This window comes from Harpia harpyja, chromosome 1, assembly GCF_026419915.1.
Source record: "Harpia harpyja isolate bHarHar1 chromosome 1, bHarHar1 primary haplotype, whole genome shotgun sequence".
Taxonomy (NCBI): Eukaryota; Metazoa; Chordata; class Aves; order Accipitriformes; family Accipitridae; genus Harpia; species Harpia harpyja.
In genome coordinates this window covers 102,692,357-102,712,748 of record NC_068940.1, presented here as the reverse complement: position 1 = coordinate 102,712,748, position 20,392 = coordinate 102,692,357, and the positions used below count along the sequence as shown (strand labels likewise).

The window sequence follows — 20,392 nt, the reverse complement described above, 5'->3', positions numbered from 1 at the left end:
ATGTTGTTATTCCTAGATGCAGCAGAAATTCAACCCTTTCCATGGCAAGGTTTGCAGCTGAACTTTTAACATGAATTTATGATAATAACTTGCCTTTATGTATCCAGGTCTTTAAGTCTTCTCACTTGCGTCAGTGCAAATCAGGAGTGCTTCCAGCAGACCAAATGCCATCATGCTGGTGTAAGAGCAGAAGCAGTGAGAGAAGAATAAATCCCCCTGTTAATAATTCATTTGGAGAGGAGTTACAGGATTTGCTTCAGCTTCATGTCGTGTTTTGTTATCTACAAGTCATCGAACATAATTCAGAAGAAAGAAAAAAGCAGGATACAGGCATGGCCATCACTTGCACTGCTGAAACCCACTGGATGTCTCTGTCCTGTCACAGGGCTTGCGGGCAGGAGCTGGGTTCAGCACTGTATGTAACATAGGTGCAGTGGCTTTTTGCTAGCAGGGATTAAAATTGAACAAAAATGTTGTCCCGCATAGCAGCAAATGACAGCTACTTCGACAAGGGCCAGGGCTATATCCAAATAAGCCCTTGATTTGGAAATTATTTGGCATTTTGGTTAACATAGTAAACTTGGTCTTAAAACAACGAAGTTAGAAATTGGTTAACATCCAAAACTGAAAGATAAAATCAGCAAAAAAAAAAAAAAAGCAATTGAAAAGTCATCAGGAATGGGCCTATACAGAAAAAAAAATTTAAAATGGTCAAGCAGCTTTTCCTGTGTGAAAATTAGCTTCATTCATAAATGCACAAAATACAAATCTGAGTTTTGAAAGATCTACATAATTTTGTATTGTATATTGTAGATGAAGCTGCTGCTATACATGCATGAAACCCATTTTACTCTTCCGGGTATTTTTCTTCCTCAGCAATGCAAAAATGATGGGGAAACAACCATTACATTATTAGCTTGCCAGAAAATTGGACACTAATACAAGAGAAAAAGAGATCTGACATTTTCCATAATCAGATTCACAATAGAATAAAATTTAATTTTTATGGATCAATATCACCTTGTCTCAGTTTCAGAAATGAAGAGCTTAGTGTCTGCCTACCAGATTTTAATCACCAAAGCATGATAGAGATGGAGGCAAATTCATGTAGTGGGGCTGGTGTCTGCTGCAATGCTGTCAGGCAGCTTTGCCTGGACCATGTAACGGCAGCATCTCCAAAAGCTGTGAATATGGAGAAACCTTTTTGACATAGGAAGGAGAAAACTACATTTTGCGATAGTGTTCTTCCCTCAGAAAATATGTTTAGTATAATGTTTGGCATGCATAAACATCTTAATGCTCAAAACAGTAAATGATGTGTGTCTTGCCTGGTTGGTGTACTGGTATTATAATGCTGCATTCAAACCTGGCAGCTGTAGAGGGTCTGTGGATCGTCTGACCCTTATTTCTTTTGTATGGCTTCAGAATGGTGTCCATTGCCAGTGCCATCATTCCCACACCTTAAAAGCTCCTTTTGCTTTTCATTTTTATGATTTTACACAGGGGTTTACAGCCCTGCCTGGGTTGGTGTGTAGGAACTTTACAGCATGTCACAGGAAAAAATAATGCATTTTTTGTTAAATTAGAATGGTTTCACTGTTTTAATCATGCATACTGATCAGACAGGGGAAGCTGGCTTCGTACAGTATGTCTCAATCAGTTATTATTTAAATAAGCAAAATTTATCACAGCTAGAGTTCACATCCCAAGGACTATGGAGGCCTGAGTTCAGGAAAAAGATTTCAGAAATCTTTTTTTGTCTCTTTTGAGACACTGTGATGTACCCCAGCTGTTTCCAATTAATCGTATGATTATGAGAGATAGTTTGACTGAAGTGTATTAATCCAGTAGGATCTGAGAGGTCAAGATGACTTCACAGATTGCTCCTGAATTAAAAGATTCCTCTTGAAAAAACATCACCCCATGCGTGGGATGCCAACAGATTAACTTTTCAGTTACAAAAGGAAAAAAATAATCATGCGTGAAGCCTTTAATGGTGGTCTGGCTTCTTAGGTAGTGTTAGTAGTTATCCACCTGTCACCATGTGAGGGTTAAGCCTAGTTAATCAAGAGTGCACAACAGCTTGTTAGTTAAGTGTCTATATAAGTGCTGACATTAATTCTGTTTTTCCTCTCCTGTTTCCCCCAAGGTGGTGGTCAATGCCCTCGTGGGAGCCATCCCTTCCATCATGAACGTTCTGCTCGTCTGCCTCATCTTCTGGCTTATCTTTAGCATCATGGGAGTGAACCTGTTTGCTGGGAAGTTTGGGAAGTGCATTAATAAGACAGAAGGAGATATGCCTTTAGACTCTAAAATTATTAACAACATGAGTGACTGTATACTCTATAATGTGTCAGGCACGTTTTACTGGACAAAAGTTAAAGTTAACTTCGATAATGTTGGTGCTGGGTACCTGGCTCTGCTACAAGTGGTAAGTGTGACCACCAGAAACTAATGGGAAAATGGTGCTTGTTCCCATTGAAATCATCAGCTTAAAGACTCAAGTTAACCTCTATGCTTTTCTGGGATTTTCAGCCTTACCCATCAGGGGAATGCCTTTCGTCAAGTGTAAATGAGTCATATTTGGCTTATTAATTTGGCTTAGACATATTTATGGCAGCTTCTGGTTTTAATCTGAATTTCTGCTGCATCACTAATATAGTCCCCTGGGAGGTGATTGGACTCTTGAGGTGAATTAAAGACCACTTTGTCAATATTGTAATCCAGAGCAAAGTTCAGTTCCAGAAACAAAAAGTCATGGTCCAGGAAGGCTTGTTCATGCAGACAGAGTGCACTGGCCTTCCTGAACAGCCTGGGACTTCACTATACCCTGCTGGGAAAAAAATGAAGTTGCAGTGCCTTCAGTTACTCAGCTGAAGTTATTGCATAAAGCTGTAGTCACAGAGGAATCTCAATTTACAGTCCTCTGCTCACCTTCCATGGAGACGTTCAAGAAGGACACTGGTGCCTCTCATTCTGGTTCCTCACCTCAATTCCACCTGCTAAACATAATGAGTCAGATTGAACCTAACTATGAAACATGGTGGTGATCAGATTGCTGTAATGCCATACAGCCTGGTCTCTCTGGAAGGGTGGCGAGAGCATATCAGAGAAGAGACTTGAGGTTCAAAGGTGATGGCAATACTTGATCTATAAAGACAGAAGTAAGCCACTTTTACAATGTTTTTCGGCAGCAAATGTAAAACATGGATAAACAGGTTGTATGCGCTGAGATTTACTGTGTTGTGACACAGCACAACCTAATGGATAGAGCCACAGGAGACTCCGTCTTCTTGTCCAGGCTCTGCTGCTGGACTGCTGAGTGATTTTAGACTAATTGCTTTGTGTTTCAATTCCATGGGGCCCGCATGTAAAATAGTGGTAATGATACTTATTTCCATTGTTCCTAATTTGCTCTGAAGCCTAGTGATGACAAGGGCTGGATACGCACTAGGAGTGTTTGTTGTGTTGCATTTTATGTACGCAGAGTTAAACAAGTCCCTTGCTACATCCTTGGACTTTCTTGAAGTGCCTGTGATGGCATTCCTTGCTTCTGGGATAAAGACTTGCATTCTTGGAGCTTAATTCAGTGGTCACATATAGACATCCACCCTTCGCAATGAGTAGAGTACTGCCCTGGGCCCCCACCTGCTCTTCCAAGCAGGCATGTGCCACCCACACGTCCCCATCAGATCTGCCAGACCTTCTCCTTCCCATGATGCAAGTTTGCTTTCTCCCAGATCTTTTTTTCTCTGTCACAGATACATGAAATAGCTCCATGAGGTAGGTTTTCTTTCTTGTAGAAATGCTTATCCTTCTGTACTCTGTTCTTGGTACACATACACTTTAGTTTGTGATCTTCTGACCACTGTCCATCGAGTCTTTGCTTTCATACCCTCTGGAAAGCAGAAAGGTTAGAATGGCCACAACTACTTCTGGTTCTTTCCATGACATAAAGCTGAACTTGCTGAGAGCAAGAGCTTTTATCTTTTGCATGTAATTATGATATTCAGCTCACCCATGCAGGGTAGATTAATTCACTTTGAACGTCTTTAATTAGATTTTCCGTTCTATATAGCGCTTTCTTTGTCTTTTATTTAAACATCCAATCTAGCTGAGCAAATATTTCCAGTTTTAAAATATTGTGCCTTACCTGAAGCTTTTTATCTTCTCCATGACTGCATAAAAGATGCTTAGTTTGTTTGGTGAAAAAATGCCATCAGAGTAGTAGTTATTCCTTCACCATTTCTTCTATAAGACTCAAAGTTCACCTTTCTGAAAATCTGAAACTTTTCATAAGCTGGCATTGCCTAAGGAGTATCCTGAAGCAGTCTATTCTACTATTCTGCAGTATCAGTTCCTGGGCACTTGCCACTGGTGATACTGGTTGCGTTCAGCAGGTGGGACTGCCTTCTGTTAGGAACAGTGATGGCAGAAGAAACATAACTGGTCATAAGGTGGATCTTGGCACATGTATGAAGGGATGATTTAGTACTGCTGTTTTCCAGCTGAAAATGGACTTAATGACCCTGCAGGTTTCTTTCAGACCTATGATCCTGTATTGGATAGCAAAGAAGTAGGTTTTCCAGTTGCAGAAGTACAAAAGAGGTGCAGTAAATGTAGAGTCTGTGCAGGCTGGACAAACTGGTTAGGGCAGGAAATGAGGGAGCCCTAAAACCTTGCTCAGCTTCTATGGCAGGTGCTGGCTCCTTCTTCCAGGAGGAAGGGCAGGAGCCACATGCCATTAGGGGATTGATTTTAACTTTCATCCTGCACCTGGAGCTCTTACGTCTGCTGCTAGCGACAGTCTTAGGCAATAAAGTGTGAAGATGACAGCCACAGAGAAGGGACCCAAACATCTGGATCTCCTTTGCCAGACTCCAGCTGAGGAGTGTTGGTTACAGGTGCTCCTTGCCAAATATCCTCCGTATGGGGTCGCATTTCATGAGCAAACTACCGTAGGAATTGCAGGGGATCAGTTAACAGTCAGCTTTCCTAAAGAGACAGACACATCCAGGCATCTTTGCACACACTGAGACAGTGCGTAGCAATGATGAAATAAGCGTTTTGGTTACAATCCTCCAGGATCCAAAATATGAGCTTTTAAGTGGGACTTGTCTTTTGACTGTTGATATTTTCAGCTGCTGCAACACACTCTTTAAGTGACTCTAAAGTTACCATTGGATGCCTGAATGTGTCTGAAAATTCAAATGGAAATATGTAAAACAAATCTGTCAGTCTAACGTTCTGTCTTCACTTCTACAGCATCCTTGAAAGAAATGAGAAGTTGCTACTATGGAAACCTTAAGGCTTACTACTATCCAGAGGCAAACTTTCTGACAATGTAGTTGAGAACTGCGTGAAACTTTCCCCAAATATCCTTTCCTATTTTCCTACCTTGTTTAGGATCCATCCTGTTGTTCTGAAGATGCTACTTTGAATTAATGAGTCTGAGAAAACGTTCATGTGAAGTGGACAGTCAAGTTCCAAGCTTCTCCAGCTAACAAACAGGCTGTCTCAAAACAGATTACTAAAATAGGAGGTAGTCTCTGCTCACTCCACAAGCAAGAGAAATGCCTCATTCACAGGGAGGAAAAGACCTTCATTATCGCGACTTTTTAATTTGCAAGAAGGATGTTTCACTCTTCTGGGGATTTAACACCCTTAACACCCTAATCTATTAGGAAAAAATTATTGCTACAACCCAGTGCTTCAGTAATGCTTTTCCTATATTCCCAGAATTGCTTTGCAGATTGTAGCACCTATGTTCTATAAATCTGTATTTGAGCTAAACAAAGAAATATCTTAAATTTCCAGTAGGAGTTTTGCATTTCCCTTGCAGAATCCTTCCTTTCACGTTATGATCACCACAGATTTTTTTTGCAACGTATCTTGAAGTTTCAGCAACCTATTGAAGAACACCAAGAAAACAAGTGCTCTTTCATGCAGCATCTGGCTTGCTTGGAAAAGTTCTCCTTAGACAGGAAAAGACTTACATCTAATATGTCCTACAACTCTTTGTCACTCTGGGACTCCAGATAAGGAATGGGAAGATAACAGAAGCACTCCTAGACCAGTACAGCAATCAGGAGCTGTAGAGTTAAATCAACCCCTCATGCCAGGTTCGAAGTCATGACTGAGCTCGTAAATCAGCTACAAAATGGTCATGAGACAGCGGCGTGTGTCTAAAGTTACTGAGTTACATGATCTCTAGGCCTTCTGTAAACTGTAATACTGGATTTTACTTTCACGGTGGATGCAAAATCTGCAAAAAATCCATGCTTCTGAACAAACCATAAATTGGTGCGCCAGGGTAGATTTCTCCGTATGCCCAAAGATCAGGAGTAAGCAGTATTTCCATGAGGAATTCCTGGTGGAAATTCAAGGAGAGCAGAGGCAGTGCCCTTGGAGCCCGCATAGCCCACCACAGTGCAAACCTCTGGAATGCTCTGGTGGGTCCAGTGCTTGGGGGTGTCCTTGCCAGCAAATCTTCTTAATGCAAAATAAACATAGAACAAATGTTTGGTATAAAATTGCTATTATGATGAAGCTGAACAAACTGACAAATTCAACAGAAAAGCCAGCAGATAGTGAGTTATCCTAGCCAACTTAAATATATGTAGTTTGGCCGTACTGTTGGTGGCTGTGGTTTAGCTTTCAGAAGTTTCTCTTGCCAATAGTAAAGCTTAAAGAAGCATTTCAGAAATGCGAAGACCAGTATTTCTGCTGTCAGAAGCAGACATTTTTATTGCACTATTGCAGTCCTTTTCTAGACACACACACCCCTTGCAGATTTAATGCCTTGTTTTATTTTAAGGCACCATTTGGTTATACAATAAATGGTTTGAGGGCAGCTAGTGCCATCCCACCTATCCTCCTCCCCACTAATTTACTGCATTGCAACTCTAACCACCAGGCAAATAACAAAATGTAATCCCATCCCAAGATGAGTTTATCGGTAGATAATCTCATCACATGACAGTTTCAGTAGAAAATGGTGTTTCTCTGGATAGCTTCCAGGCAGGATAATATCACAAACACTCCCATGAAGATATTGTCACTTCCTTATCCAGAGTGTAAGTGGTTACTAATTCCAGATAAATAATTTCTTTCCCCAGTGTTATATTTCTTCCATTCTCGGTATCTTTTACCCTCTGCAGATGAAGTGTCTAGGGAAGCTTCCCAGAAGCCTTATGGATTTTTAATTCTCTTACTTCTGGACAACTGGGAAAAACAGAAAATCACAGTACTTCATTCTCTTAATATTTATTTTTGTCAGATCACTTCATCGTCTGTTATCACTATAAACCACTGCGCCTTGCAGTAGAGTCTCTCGTGTCTGTGGTACACATCGAGGGGTAAAATAGCTACTCAAGAGAAAAGATTTCCTCCCAAGTGGGAGAAAAGTACAGGCTAAGATCATATCATTTTGTGCCACAGGGAAAGGATTTCTTGTTTCATCCTGTCCACCCTTCTTGAACGGCACTTTGAGCTGGAAGCTGCAAGCAACTGTAATGACACTAGAAAATCTTTCATCAGATTAGAAAGAGAAGAGCAAAAAAGGAAAATATTAGAACAGTTAAGGAGGATCAGCATGACAGGTTCAAATAATTATTTGTTTCAATAAAACTGCTGATTATTCCTGTAAACACTTTACATCCAAAGTGTTTTTTAACACAGTACCATGGAATAGATTTTCCAAAGGGTTCTGATTTGGGGGATTTAATCTCTTTCAACCAATAGATAAAAATGAATGTAACCTTTCAAACATTATTTTATATATACTTTCATGAGAAATATGGTTGACCTCTTGTACAACATTTTCCTTTGGCTCAGCAGCCTTCAGAGGGAAATGGGAAGGCAGTGTAACCTCCAGGATTTAATTTAATAATAGAGAGTGTATAATGGAGCATTTCTAAAACCGCTGGATCTACCTAGCTCAACACAAATGCCTGGGTTTCTCCTGGGAACCACTGGCCAAGTTCCTGTTAGCGTTATCTGGAATTGTGTGCCTACACACCAGGAGAAAATTCAACCTAAGTGTCAGTAGGATGCAAAAAAATATTGGGCATGGATCTTTCATGCATGCTAGTATAAATCTGTTTAAATAAATAAATCTAAAAATGCCTCATTACCTGCTCACACTGATTTTAAATCCAGTGAAAGTCTAAACAGGTCAGAAGTCAAATGAGAAACAATCCCGGAGAACTAAAAAAAGTCAATGTGGCTTAGGCCAGAGTCAGACCTAATGCCAGGCATGTTTGGCATCAGGCTGTGTCTAATTAAGAGGTATATATTGAGAGCAAAGAGTCATGTTTTTGCTACAGAATGGTAAAAATCACTTCTACATGTTTCTCCTAGGAGAGTTGTGACTGCCCTTTCTCCATTGCAGGTTCCAGAAAGAGGCACTGACTTCTGTGGAATCCCTCCTTGTTTAAACAATTAAGAAAAAAAAAAAGTAAAATCTTTTAAAAATTAAAAAAAAAAAAATCTGAACAGTAAAGCAGATTGAATTTCCAGGGCCAGGCTCACAGCAGGTGTCGATTGCCTTTGCGCCTTTCAAGTCAGCTGTGATTTATGTGACTCCCTGGGCTTTAACACTGCCTTGATTTACCCTGTTTTAAAAAAGGGCAGAATCCAAGCTTCAGTGGGATCCTACAACGTAGTCACTGCCCATCAGTCTGAACAAGCAATATGGATGGGATCCAGCTCACCTGGTCCGAGACTTGTGCAGGACAGCACTCTGAGTTGTCCTGTGTAGCCATATCTCTTCATTACTTGAAATTCTTAAGGTCAAAGCTTCCAAAGATTTAATTGCCATGTTTTCTCTCCTTTTTAAAATCTTTTTTAAAAACCTCTGTTTTATCACTGAAAGTGCAGAAAATCAGAAAACGTGAATGAGAGAATCCAGGAGAAAACCATTCTGTAATGATTTTAAATATCTAAATGAACATGAATTCATAGATACATATTGCTTTAAAAGAGAGGCAATTCATTAACTGTGAAAAACACGTTCAACATTGCATTTTTGAAAACTCATCACGGAGATTATATCATTTCAAGATATACTTATTTAATATGCTTAATTATATATTTTGGGGGTTTTTTTTCAGGCCACATTTAAAGGTTGGATGGATATTATGTATGCAGCAGTGGATTCACGAGAGGTAGGTCACTACAAGGAAATGAATCACTTCCTTTTCCATTGACTTTTGCAGCATGCGTGATGTTTAACAACAAAAAAAATACACAGAGGTTGCCAGTCCTTGTCTTACCCTGGTTGAGACAGTTGCAGACCTTCATTTTTTGCAGCTGCTACTGAAGCATCACGATCCTGAGATTAAAACAAATGTAGCCCTCAGTTCCACATGACTGATTTATCTATTGGTATTGCAAAACTCCCAGCACAGAGAGGCACCTCCAGGGTGAGACTGAGTCTACCGAAACCCTAAATTGTCCTCTCTGTTTCTTCCACTCTCCCTGTTGACTCCCGTGTTTTCCAAGGCTCTAACTTCTGTTAACAGAACCTCTCCAAAAGCACTGGGATAAATTACATTCCCCTGTAACCGACATACTCAACCCTCCCTGTATCTTCACCTTGATCAAGTTTCTCTGCAACCAGCAGCTCCATCCAAGAAGGGCTGGGAGGTCTCCTGCCAGGGAAAGAGGCTGGTGTGAGCTTCCAGCTCTGGCTTGAGATGTGCTGGAGCTCTGAGTGCTGGGGACTGCCCAGTTCTTACCTGCATCCTGTTCAGCTTTCAGGTTTCCTAAAAAGAAAAAAAAAAAAAAAAGGCATTTCCCTTGCTACATCACATGTGGTTTGTTTATTTTTTATGGAAGGACCTGTTGTCTCCTTTCCCTCTTTTAATAATATTAAAGAAACAAGATTACACTTACTGTTAATTTTTGAGGTAGTTATCTGGTACTGGGAATTTGACAGGCTGAATTGAGTAAAAGGGAGTCGAGCCCTAAATGGAGGAATAAGTGGTGGAAAAGCCTCATGGCATCATAGAGGCAGAGTATTACCTTTGCATAACATAGCTCATGATGTTGATTTATTCTTGTACTACATGTACACGTGTGTGTATCCTCCCTTCTGCTGAATGAAACACATGTGAGAAAATACGGCATTTAGGGAAATGCAAGCTTCTGGCTTCTTGATTAGATACCTGGAGCTGATGGGGCAAACCTGAGCATTTTTGCCAAATGTAGTACACGTGATTTGAGGCTATCAGACTGCGTTGCTCAGTTCTTCAGCAAGAGAACTTATTCATTTTCACCCCTCATAAATGAAAAATTGTACTTCTAAATACAGTGTTCTTCAGTAGCATTTAATTATACTTTTGCTTTTTATAAGTAACATTAGTTCATATAAGATTGGGGATAATCAGAAAATTGATTCTTTTCCCCTTCTGGGTTCAGACTGAGAACATTTTATAGGATTTATTCTGAAGTTGCGCTTTCTGGAGCAGTGTGATCACTATGGCAGTGTTATGAAATGTAGCTGAAATGACCGTGGCATTGCAGATGCCAGTAGAATAATAGAATCATTTAGGTTGGAAAAGACTTTAAGATCATCGAGCCCAACCATAAACATAACACTGCCAAGTCCACCACAAAACCACGTCCCTATGCACCACATCTACAGGTCTTTTAAATACCTTCAGGAATGGCAACTCAACCACTTCCCTGGGCAGCCTTTTCCAATGCTTGACAACCCTTTCAGTGAGGAAATTTTTCCTAATATCCAAACTAAACCTTCCCTGGTGCAAGATTGTCTGATCATGATCAAGCAAACACTTTCTAGACACAGTCCTTATTATTCTCTGAACTGCTATCCTTCCCCCTAAATCTTCATTAATTTAAATTTGCTTGTTTGACCATTTTTTAATATTTTAAAAATATTATTATTAATTCTCATACTAGAACAATTACACATAATAAGATAGTAAACTTCAAACAGAGACCGAGGAGCGCTGACTCTGCTAGTGGGAGTTACACTGTTTTTCCTGTTTCATAATCTCTACTGCCAATGGACAGTTTTCTTTTTAACTGCATTAATATTTTGATATGTGCAGAAATGGTGTCATTTTCACATTTTCCCTTTTCCCTTTGCAGTGTGAGGAGCAGCCTGAATGGGAATGTAATTTGTACATGTACCTGTACTTTGTGATTTTCATCATCTTCGGGTCTTTCTTCACATTGAACCTCTTCATTGGTGTCATCATTGACAATTTTAACCAACAAAAGAAAAAGATAAGTACTGCATATGCTACACATCACCTTGTGATTGCTGCAGAGACCAGGGCAAGGGATAGATTTAAAAGCAGTGCTTTTGCCACATTAGCCTCGAGATTAGCATTGACAGAACAGCCGCAGAAACCACTTTTACAAAAGCACCGCTGTAGCAGCCCCTAATGTCCCCATAGGATGAGCATCCTGAAAATACAGGCTGGGGGATTATATTCCCCACAGGAAGCAGTGAAGCAGCTCCATGCGGACGGGATCCCTGGCACAAACTCTGCCACAGGGGCACAGACCACCCTGGTGTCCCCCGTGCACAAACAGTGCAACCTGTTCTCCTCAACCCATCGCCTCCTTGCCCCAAGGTCCAGCCAGGGTCAGGGAGGAGCAGCATGGCCTGAGAGCTGTGTTTCTCACTGCTTTGTAGGGTCTAAACAAAGGGCTGAGGTTTTTATATTTTCTCCTCTCGCCCTGGACCTACCTCGAGTGCAGACAGAATCGAAGTCTTGCTCCTCCTTGGTTGCCCACACTGCTCTGTCGCTTGCCCTTTGCCTCCATGCGATAAGCAGCTCCTTGCACTGCATCTCATCAAGCCCTTCTTAGGTATTTTGATGAAAGCTACATGAAAAGGGAAATAAAATAGAAGAAGATGCAGACCTGAACTGGTTTTTTTCATCAAAAGTAATTTTTTTTCATCAAAAGTAATAGCTTTGTTCTCACCCTATACTTAGGTGGCCAGGACATCTTTATGACAGAAGAACAGAAAAAGTATTATAATGCAATGAAAAAACTAGGATCTAAGAAACCTCAAAAGCCAATCCCAAGGCCACTGGTAAGGATGGCATAATTCGGTTGAACTTTGTGTAATAGCTGAACATTTAATAAAATAAATGCAATTCAACTTCCCGGTGTAGGAAGGCTGATCACTCCCAGATGAAAGTCACTTAGTATTTACATGTTTTGATTTTGGACAATATTTGCAAGTCCAGTGACCTGTGGTACAAAATTCCCACTGTTCTGCAATATTGACTAAAAGTCCAATTTACATATGCATTTACATAAGCCAGTGGCCACATGCCTGTATTGAATGAAGTCATGGCCCCAGTCCAGGGTCTTTTTTCAGTAGTTTCAAGAAGCATTAGGAGTAAATGGGTTTGAAAACTATCATACAACCATTTGTCATCATCTTTAAGTTCATGAAGTTCCAGTCAGAAACAGTATATTGTCTATTTTCCTCTACTTTCTGATCAATCAGGAGACAATGATGTCATCATTTTGGCATGGTTCAAATTTCCTAACTAAATCTTCTCCTTTCCTCCAGAACAAATACCAAGGTTTTATTTTCGATGTCGTCTCAAAACAAGCCTTTGATGTCTCTATCATGATTCTCATCTGCCTTAACATGGTTACCATGATGGTGGAAACGGATGACCAAAGTCAAGAAAAAGTGAACATCCTCCATAAAATCAACATGCTTTTTGTTGCCATCTTCACTGGGGAGTGCATTATCAAAATGCTGGCTTTGCGACACTACTACTTCACCAATGGCTGGAACATATTTGACTTTGTCGTCGTGATTCTGTCTATCGTAGGTAGGTGAACCTGGATTTTCACCCAAACTCCAAAGTTAAAAAGGCAGACATGAAATTAATGAGACAAAGTTAAAGGCTTTGTGCAATAATATACACTTTCAACTCAGAGAATTGGATCCTAAGCATATTTTTTTAATATGTAATGATAATATAACATAATACTACCAAACAATAACTTGTGTGATCAGCATAATTATGTAGTTTATCATACCACAGTATTGGTTTTAATATACGCTTAACAGTTCGTGGTGATAAAACATGGTCCAGAACTGGCACTATACACTTTACCCTGGTTCTGTGTAACAGCCAAGACAGAGAAGTAAAAAAGTCACATGAAAAGGGCACATGTGAATTGCTATTGCTTTACTATTTCCTTTTTATTACAACAGTATGAAATAGTCCTTCAGGGCAGGTTTGGGCAGGTGCAGTGAGTCTGGCTGTTCTCAGCCCTGTTGTCACTAGAGCTCCACACCCTCATATCCCTCCACACCTTCATGATCAACTGATCCAGTGAGCAGAAGGAACTCAGAAATTCAGCTCTTCCAAAAAAAATTTCCATTTTGAAGGAGGGAATAGGTGAATGAAAAAGTGTCATGTTATGAAAACAGAGCCATCTTCTCATTCACTGATGCTCCTGTTGCTCTAAACTCTCTCTGGTGGACTGGGTAACCTGCAAGATCCCAGTGCAGGAGATCTCTGGTGCCCAGAGAGCAGCCGGTGTTTTGGGGGCCTTGGACCACCTGTGTTTCACAGATTTGGGTCACTCAGGGAACATCACTACCATGCAGCTGTCATCAGAGCCTTGATGCTGGATGCTCTGGGTATGCCCATAGCAGCCAGTTAACCACAGCAGTCACGTTGGTCATAGTGCTGCCCCGTGATCAACCAGGTCATTCCAGTGTCGGAAGACTCGGGCCATGCCAGTGAACCCTCTCCCAGGCTGGGCTGGGAGACACGAGCTCAGCACAGCTCAGTGCAGCCAGGGACTGTTGGCATCAGACAATCTGGACCAAGCTGCTGTGTTTCTGCAGGAAAAGTTTAGCCAGAGGGATACAAGCGCATTTCCTTACTAGTACAATCTTAGCCCTTAGTTCCTTCCCAGCCCATCAGGGAAACTGGAAAAATTAATAAGCAAACAAGCAACCAAGTTGATTTCCAGTAGAAACCTGCACTGTTCTGGTGGCGGCTCAGCAAACAGGCCCAGCACACCAGCATTTCAGTCAGCTGACTCGTTAACAGTTTACAGACAAAAATATTGTTGTATCAGAAATTCTGACCAGCTTCACTCAGGATAAATTTCTCAGGTGGGTCGTGGCCCAAAGCTGCAGATATCTGTGTCCTATCTGAGTTGATCCTGGTTTCTCATTCCCAATAGACAAGCTTTCCCTTAATAAAACTGCCGCTACCATTGACACCTTTGCTCATAGTCTCAACAAAGTTTGAATGTTTTAAATGGGCATGAAAACATTAAAGACAATGCCATTCCCTTTACTGTGGATCTTCCAATCTGAGGAACTTTTCATTGATTTTGTCCATAATCCTGATTGATTGCTTTAAAGGGAAGCCTGGGATTATTTCCCATGTACTAACTCGCTGTTTGTCTCTTTCCTTTTCCAGGCACCGTACTTTCTGACATCATACAGAAATATTTCTTCTCTCCCACACTCTTCAGAGTCATTCGCTTGGCTCGGATTGGCCGGATCCTAAGACTCATCCGGGGAGCCAAAGGAATTCGAACTCTCCTGTTTGCCTTAATGATGTCTCTACCTGCTCTATTCAACATTGGCCTCTTGCTTTTTCTGGTCATGTTCATTTATGCCATTTTTGGCATGGCTAACTTTGCCTATGTTAAGAAGGAGCATGGGATTGATGACATGTTCAACTTCCAGACCTTTGCTAACAGCATGCTCTGTCTTTTCCAAATCACAACGTCAGCTGGCTGGGATGGTCTTCTCAACCCTATTTTAAACACTGGACCACCGTATTGCGACCCAAACCTTCCGAATGCAAATGGTTCAAAGGGAGACTGCGGAAGCCCTGCTGTAGGGATTTTATTCTTTGTTACTTATATCATTATATCATTTCTCATTGTTGTAAACATGTATATAGCCATTATTTTAGAGAACTTCAGTGTAGCCACTGAGGAAAGTACAGAGCCTCTAAGCGAGGATGATTTTGATATGTTCTATGAAATCTGGGAGAAGTTTGACCCTGAAGCCACTCAGTTTATTGAGTATTCTGCACTTTCAGACTTTGCAGACGCGCTGTCAGAACCTTTGCGCATAGCGAAACCAAACAAAATCAAACTCATAGCAATGGACTTGCCCATGGTCAGTGGAGATAGGATCCATTGCTTGGATATTTTGTTTGCTTTTACAAAAAGGGTGCTAGGAGAATCCGGAGAGATGGATGCCCTTAAAATACAGATGGAAGAAAAGTTCATGGCAGCAAATCCATCCAAAATCTCTTACGAACCAATTACAACCACTCTCAGACGGAAACAAGAAGAGGTCTCCGCCATCGTCATCCAGCGGGCCTACAGGAGACATTTGTTTCGGCGCTCCATGAAGCAAGCATCTTACCTGTACCGGCACAGAACTTTTGACGGCAGCATCCTCGAGGATGATGCACCCGAGAAGGAGGGTCTTATTGCGTTCATGATGAACGAAAACTACGGCAGGCCAATAGACAAATCAGAAACTCTGTCCTCCACATCTTTCCCTCCATCCTACGACAGCGTCACCAGAGGTACGAGTGATAATCTCCAGCTGAAGATGACGGACTCGAGCAAAAGCGATGAGGCTATAGATTGTCTTCTCTCACCAGACAAGGATAAAGAATCAATTGTTTAAATGTTTGTTTAGAATGCTTTAAAATATTGTTTACAGAATGTAATGCTGTAACTACACAAGGATTGAAGCAGCCTTCTTATTAAAAATTAGTTGCAAAAGAAACAATGGAGTTTTTACCCTTAACTACAGGAGTCTAATAAGACATATAACCTTTGACCCTGCTCTTTTTGACTTGGCTCAATATTTATATTTATATATGCACAGGAAGAATCTTCGCAGGGTCATAGCTGTTATATCAATGGTGTGAATAAGAATATGCTAGACTGTAAAACAGTAAACACAGTGTATATCTATCCACAGATAAAGCCTGGCTGTATACATTCATTTAAGGTCTTACTCATATTAGTGTGTTTACTTATGGCGATGTATGACCTTGCATTCTAAAAAGAAAAAAAAAATATCACAGCTGCTGTAGCAAAATGTAACACTTACTGTATATGTTGTGAATGGTCTTTCATAAATTTATTATATTTGATATTTTTTTACTTAAAAAAAAAAAAATGTCTCTTTTTCCATGGAGATTAATGATCCTTACACTCTTCATGATGAACTCTGAGTCAAGGTAATAGGAACTTGTGGAAACCCCATCGTTTGAAGAGGAAAGTTGTTGCAAAGTAAACTACCAAATTAGCAACATTTTAACTGTTTATATATGCTAAGCCCTCCCTCTTGGGACTTGCAACTGCTCATCAGCAGAAATACAAAAAAACAGAGAAGGAAATGATGTCAAAATAATGAGAGAAATGGCTTGTTCTATCCTTCAGGAAACTAGACAGTAATGGATTCTGTTTGTAAAACTGTTAATAAAAGCACTAATTTTTTAGTATGTTTCAAGAATCTGCTTTGAATACCGCAAACTCGCCATAGAAGTAGTGCATCACATTTGTGTGTAGTGCTCCAAAGCACCATCTATGCTGGCAAAGTTTCTGTTAAGGTAGTGGGATAGGTTACGTTTTCCCCAGGAACACTGAGCTAAGCAGCCTTATTGGAAACTCTGTGCATCAACATTACTCCAAAACCACTACTACTACTATGAATAAAAACAATGCCAATTGGACCGTGCAGAACGGCTGCGGCAGTGTGTTCAGGAAGGTGGGAGGGGAATTGCCTCTGGATCTGTATGTAAATTTTGAGATTTTGAATCCTTTCTACTCAGTGTCCATCTTTCATTTTCTCAGATGGTACAGTTAGATTACTGGGGAAGGACAAGAAATACTGGAACCCATAAAAAGAATCTACTAGAAAATAGATATAGCCTCATTCCTGTAGGCAAAGTAATAGTTGCAGTTGATGTGTCCATCAGCTTCAGGCCAAAGAAATGACAATGGGGTGAAAGGTGGATGTGTGGCTGTAGAAAAGTATTAGAGGTTTTACGTGCTAACATAGATTATTATTTATTATTAAACTTTCAGCCTCGATAGAATGTGAGAAAGTATTTATGGAATATAGAGACAAGTCCATCATTCAAACAAGTTCTTTCTTTTTCACCTTCAGACTGATTGTACTTGGGTTTGGTTGGATTTCATGGAAAATCTTGAGATTTCTGTAACGAGCCATTGCACTTTAAGGAAGAGTAATTGTGCTTTTCACCTTGGAGAAGCAAAGATACCAAGAATGTATTTAAGGTGTATTGTCATTGACATTTAGTTACGTCCCAGGTTGTAAAGGAGTCAAAATCCACATGGGGTTGGCAACAAGAATTAAAGCAACATGTTACAGTCAAGTTTATCTACGGCCATTGTTATCTGTCCTCTAAACAAGTCAGAATATGTAAAGACAACATGTCAAAAGGATGACAATGTATCTGTGTAAATAATATATATTCTCTCCATTCATTGAGAGGTGTCTCAGGCATTCACTTGAGAGTGGTCTATCGGTTAATTCAGAGGATTTGCCATCAGGATTCCTGGGGTCTATTCCTGATTCTTACTACATGATTTTTAGGCAAATAATTTAACCTATCTGTGCCTCAGTTTACCCATCTGTAAAATGGGGATAATAATACTTACCTACCTCACAGGGGTGTTGTAAGACTTTCTGGTTGCAAAGTGCTATAAGGGAATGAAACGTACTATATAAGTATTATTATAATCATGCTCTCTTGCCCTTTTAACCACATGTCTATGGTGTATAACATAGGGCTGTTCCTCTGGGCATTTTGTTGCCTTTAAATCTTGTATGTAATTAGATTCTAACCTAAGGGAACTACTCTTCGTTCCTTAAAGTGAATACACTCTTTATTCTTTCCTCCCTCCCCACTCCTAACCCCCCGCCCCCTCCCAAAAAAACAAAATTGCTCAAGGCTTCTCAAATTAGGGAAACTTTATACAGATTCCCTGTGTATTTATGCTGTAATGTTATTCTAACTGTACATATCACCCAGAAAGAGTATGCGATTTTTATATTTATATGCATATATATATACACACACATACGTATATCTATACATATATATGTATCTTGTGAGTTTATAGAGTGGCTGACACTCAGAGGACACGACTTACTGATTAAAATGTTTTCTTCTCAATGGGATTTATTGATCATTAGCAACGAGCTGCTGCCTATAATGAAATCGTTTAATTAGAAAATAGTACATTCATTACTTGCTGAACAAGCATTTATTGGCTGACAACTGGTAAAATTATTTTCCTTTCAAAGCTTTAGAATAAAAAAGAGGGGAAAAATACTAAGAAAAAAGGAGCATTTCTTACATGATTTTTTCACGTACAATGTAAACTGTTGAAAACCCAAGGAAAAAACCAGTCTGTACTCAGCAGTGCGGTGTTGGTCACGCTGTTTCAAAAATATTTTAATTATTTGCAACTTGTATTAGAAAATATTCAACTGATATTATTATTAAGAATCAGGCCCAGTAATGAACAGGATGTAATGGGACTATTAGCTGGTCACTGATTATATTAGAGAAGAGCTCTTCCTCTGGTCATTTCACCCTTGTGTTGAATATTTTATTGTCATTGCTGTGAGACCCTACAGTACTGATGCAATTACAAATGGTTCTGTCTTCTACCCAAAACCTGTAAAAAAAACATAATGCAAAAAAATCTGAAAGAGGGTCTTAACTATAGATGTTTACAGTGCAACTTTCGAAAACTGAATTGTAAATTACTTTCAAAACCTTTGTAACTGGAAGGTTGGTTTTCTATTGTTTTGTGGCACATTTCTTTAGAGCTGAAGAGGGAATGGTATCTTTGTACGGTATGCAGAACACCCCTCAAAAACTTCAAATAACCTCACTTGCAGATCTTTATTAATGGAGATGCCAATCCGAATCTAACAATGATACAACCTCCCGGTGCAGTGATTTAGCTAAAGACACTAACTCAATAGTTGGCCCACACTGTCTATAAGCATGGTGAGTGCTACCATTTTTTCTGTTGATTTGTTCAATAAAGGCTACCACATGAATCACTCAAGCTATGAAAAGAGCAAGGAAAATATCAGCCAATATCATAGGACATATTAAGCTGTTTGTACCTGGAAAAAATCAAGTTTATTATGTTTCTTTATTAAATAAATAAGGATAACAAATATTTCCTGTGCCTTTTTTTTTTTTTTTTGTTATTTTATCAAAATTTATGTTATTATTTCTCTGACTCTTTTTCAGCACATTTGTTTGGGAAATGCATGGTGACTTTTGTTAGAAGGCTTGTCGATGAAAACCCCTCCAGTTCATCTTGCATTGTAAGGCTAACTACAGGTCATTAAAGGCTTGAGCCAAAGCTTGTGGAAATCAATAGAGAATTTCTGGGTACTTCAGACCCAAAAGCTTCTCTTCAAAGAGAGTAATTTATAGGATGAGCCCAGCATTGATATTTTGCCCCATCCTGCCCAGTTGAATTAGCTAGAGGAGGAAGGGGTTTACTGGAAACATGGGATCCCACCTGGAGATTAAAAAAAAATATATATAAATAAGATTTTCTTAATGCTAATATGGATGTCTTTCCAGTTTAATTATACTGATTTGCATTTTGGTTATTATTATGTTAGTTATATGTAAAAATTTGTACTAAACAAAGAGTGACATCCTTCCCAATGCATGCATGCCTTAATCCTGGAAGGAGCTTCAGAAGGGACACAGATGTCCCTTGGTTGTTATCAGCATTGATTGAATCAGCCTTATATTCGCCCAGGCTAGCACCAATTTGGTTACCCTGTTTCAGTGCTCTAATTTCTATTTAAACACGGCAGGTTCCTAATCATATTAAAACAAAACAAAATTGAGGTGGCTTAAACGGCAATGAAAAAGTCCACTCAGTCCTTTGAATTAGTTTAATAAAATCACTTTATAATCATGTTTTACATTAACCTGGGGCAGTCTAACTTGTGGAAAAGACTTTTCTTAAAATAAACTTTTGCTAAAATGTGTCATATAATAATATGACTTCTGAGTAATTGTGTATATAGAACAAGTCTGTCTGAAAAATTTTCAGCAAGATATTTTTGGTTGGAAGGAACAGTTTGCTGAAATGAGAACACTCTGTGGAGACATGTCAGGTTAGTTAAGGAAATTCCTGGTTAGAATTTGTGGTCAAAATTCCCATGGGAAGGAAATTGAGGGTCATAATCCCTACTATGAAAATTTCCATGCCTGGATTTTTACCAGAACCACCTAACTCCTATACATGTGTTCCCATCACTGCTTTGGGTTACAGGACTCTCTTTATTTTCATGCAGATCTTGGGG

At 39.7% G+C, this 20,392-nt stretch overlaps 1 protein-coding gene across 4 annotated transcripts in view; it reads left to right on the top strand.

The window, feature by feature from the left end:
* The window catches only part of SCN5A (sodium voltage-gated channel alpha subunit 5), a 219,248-nt gene extending 200,033 nt beyond the window's left edge, over positions 1 to 19,215 (top strand). For 3 of the 4 annotated variants that reach the window (XM_052807527.1, XM_052807518.1, XM_052807509.1), the window contains 6 exons: positions 2,150 to 2,431; positions 9,114 to 9,167; positions 11,119 to 11,260; positions 11,976 to 12,076; positions 12,566 to 12,836; positions 14,454 to 19,215. In XM_052807527.1, coding sequence (XP_052663487.1) covers positions 2,150 to 2,431; positions 9,114 to 9,167; positions 11,119 to 11,260; positions 11,976 to 12,076; positions 12,566 to 12,836; positions 14,454 to 15,688 — 2,085 coding nt within the window. In that variant the 3' untranslated portion in view covers positions 15,689 to 19,215. Of the gene's footprint in view, positions 1 to 2,149; positions 2,432 to 9,113; positions 9,168 to 11,118; positions 11,261 to 11,971; positions 12,077 to 12,565; positions 12,837 to 14,453 lie in introns of all 4 variants that reach the window. The other variant, XM_052807502.1, reaches the window with a different exon arrangement.
* Positions 19,216 to 20,392: the final 1,177 nt, after the last annotated feature.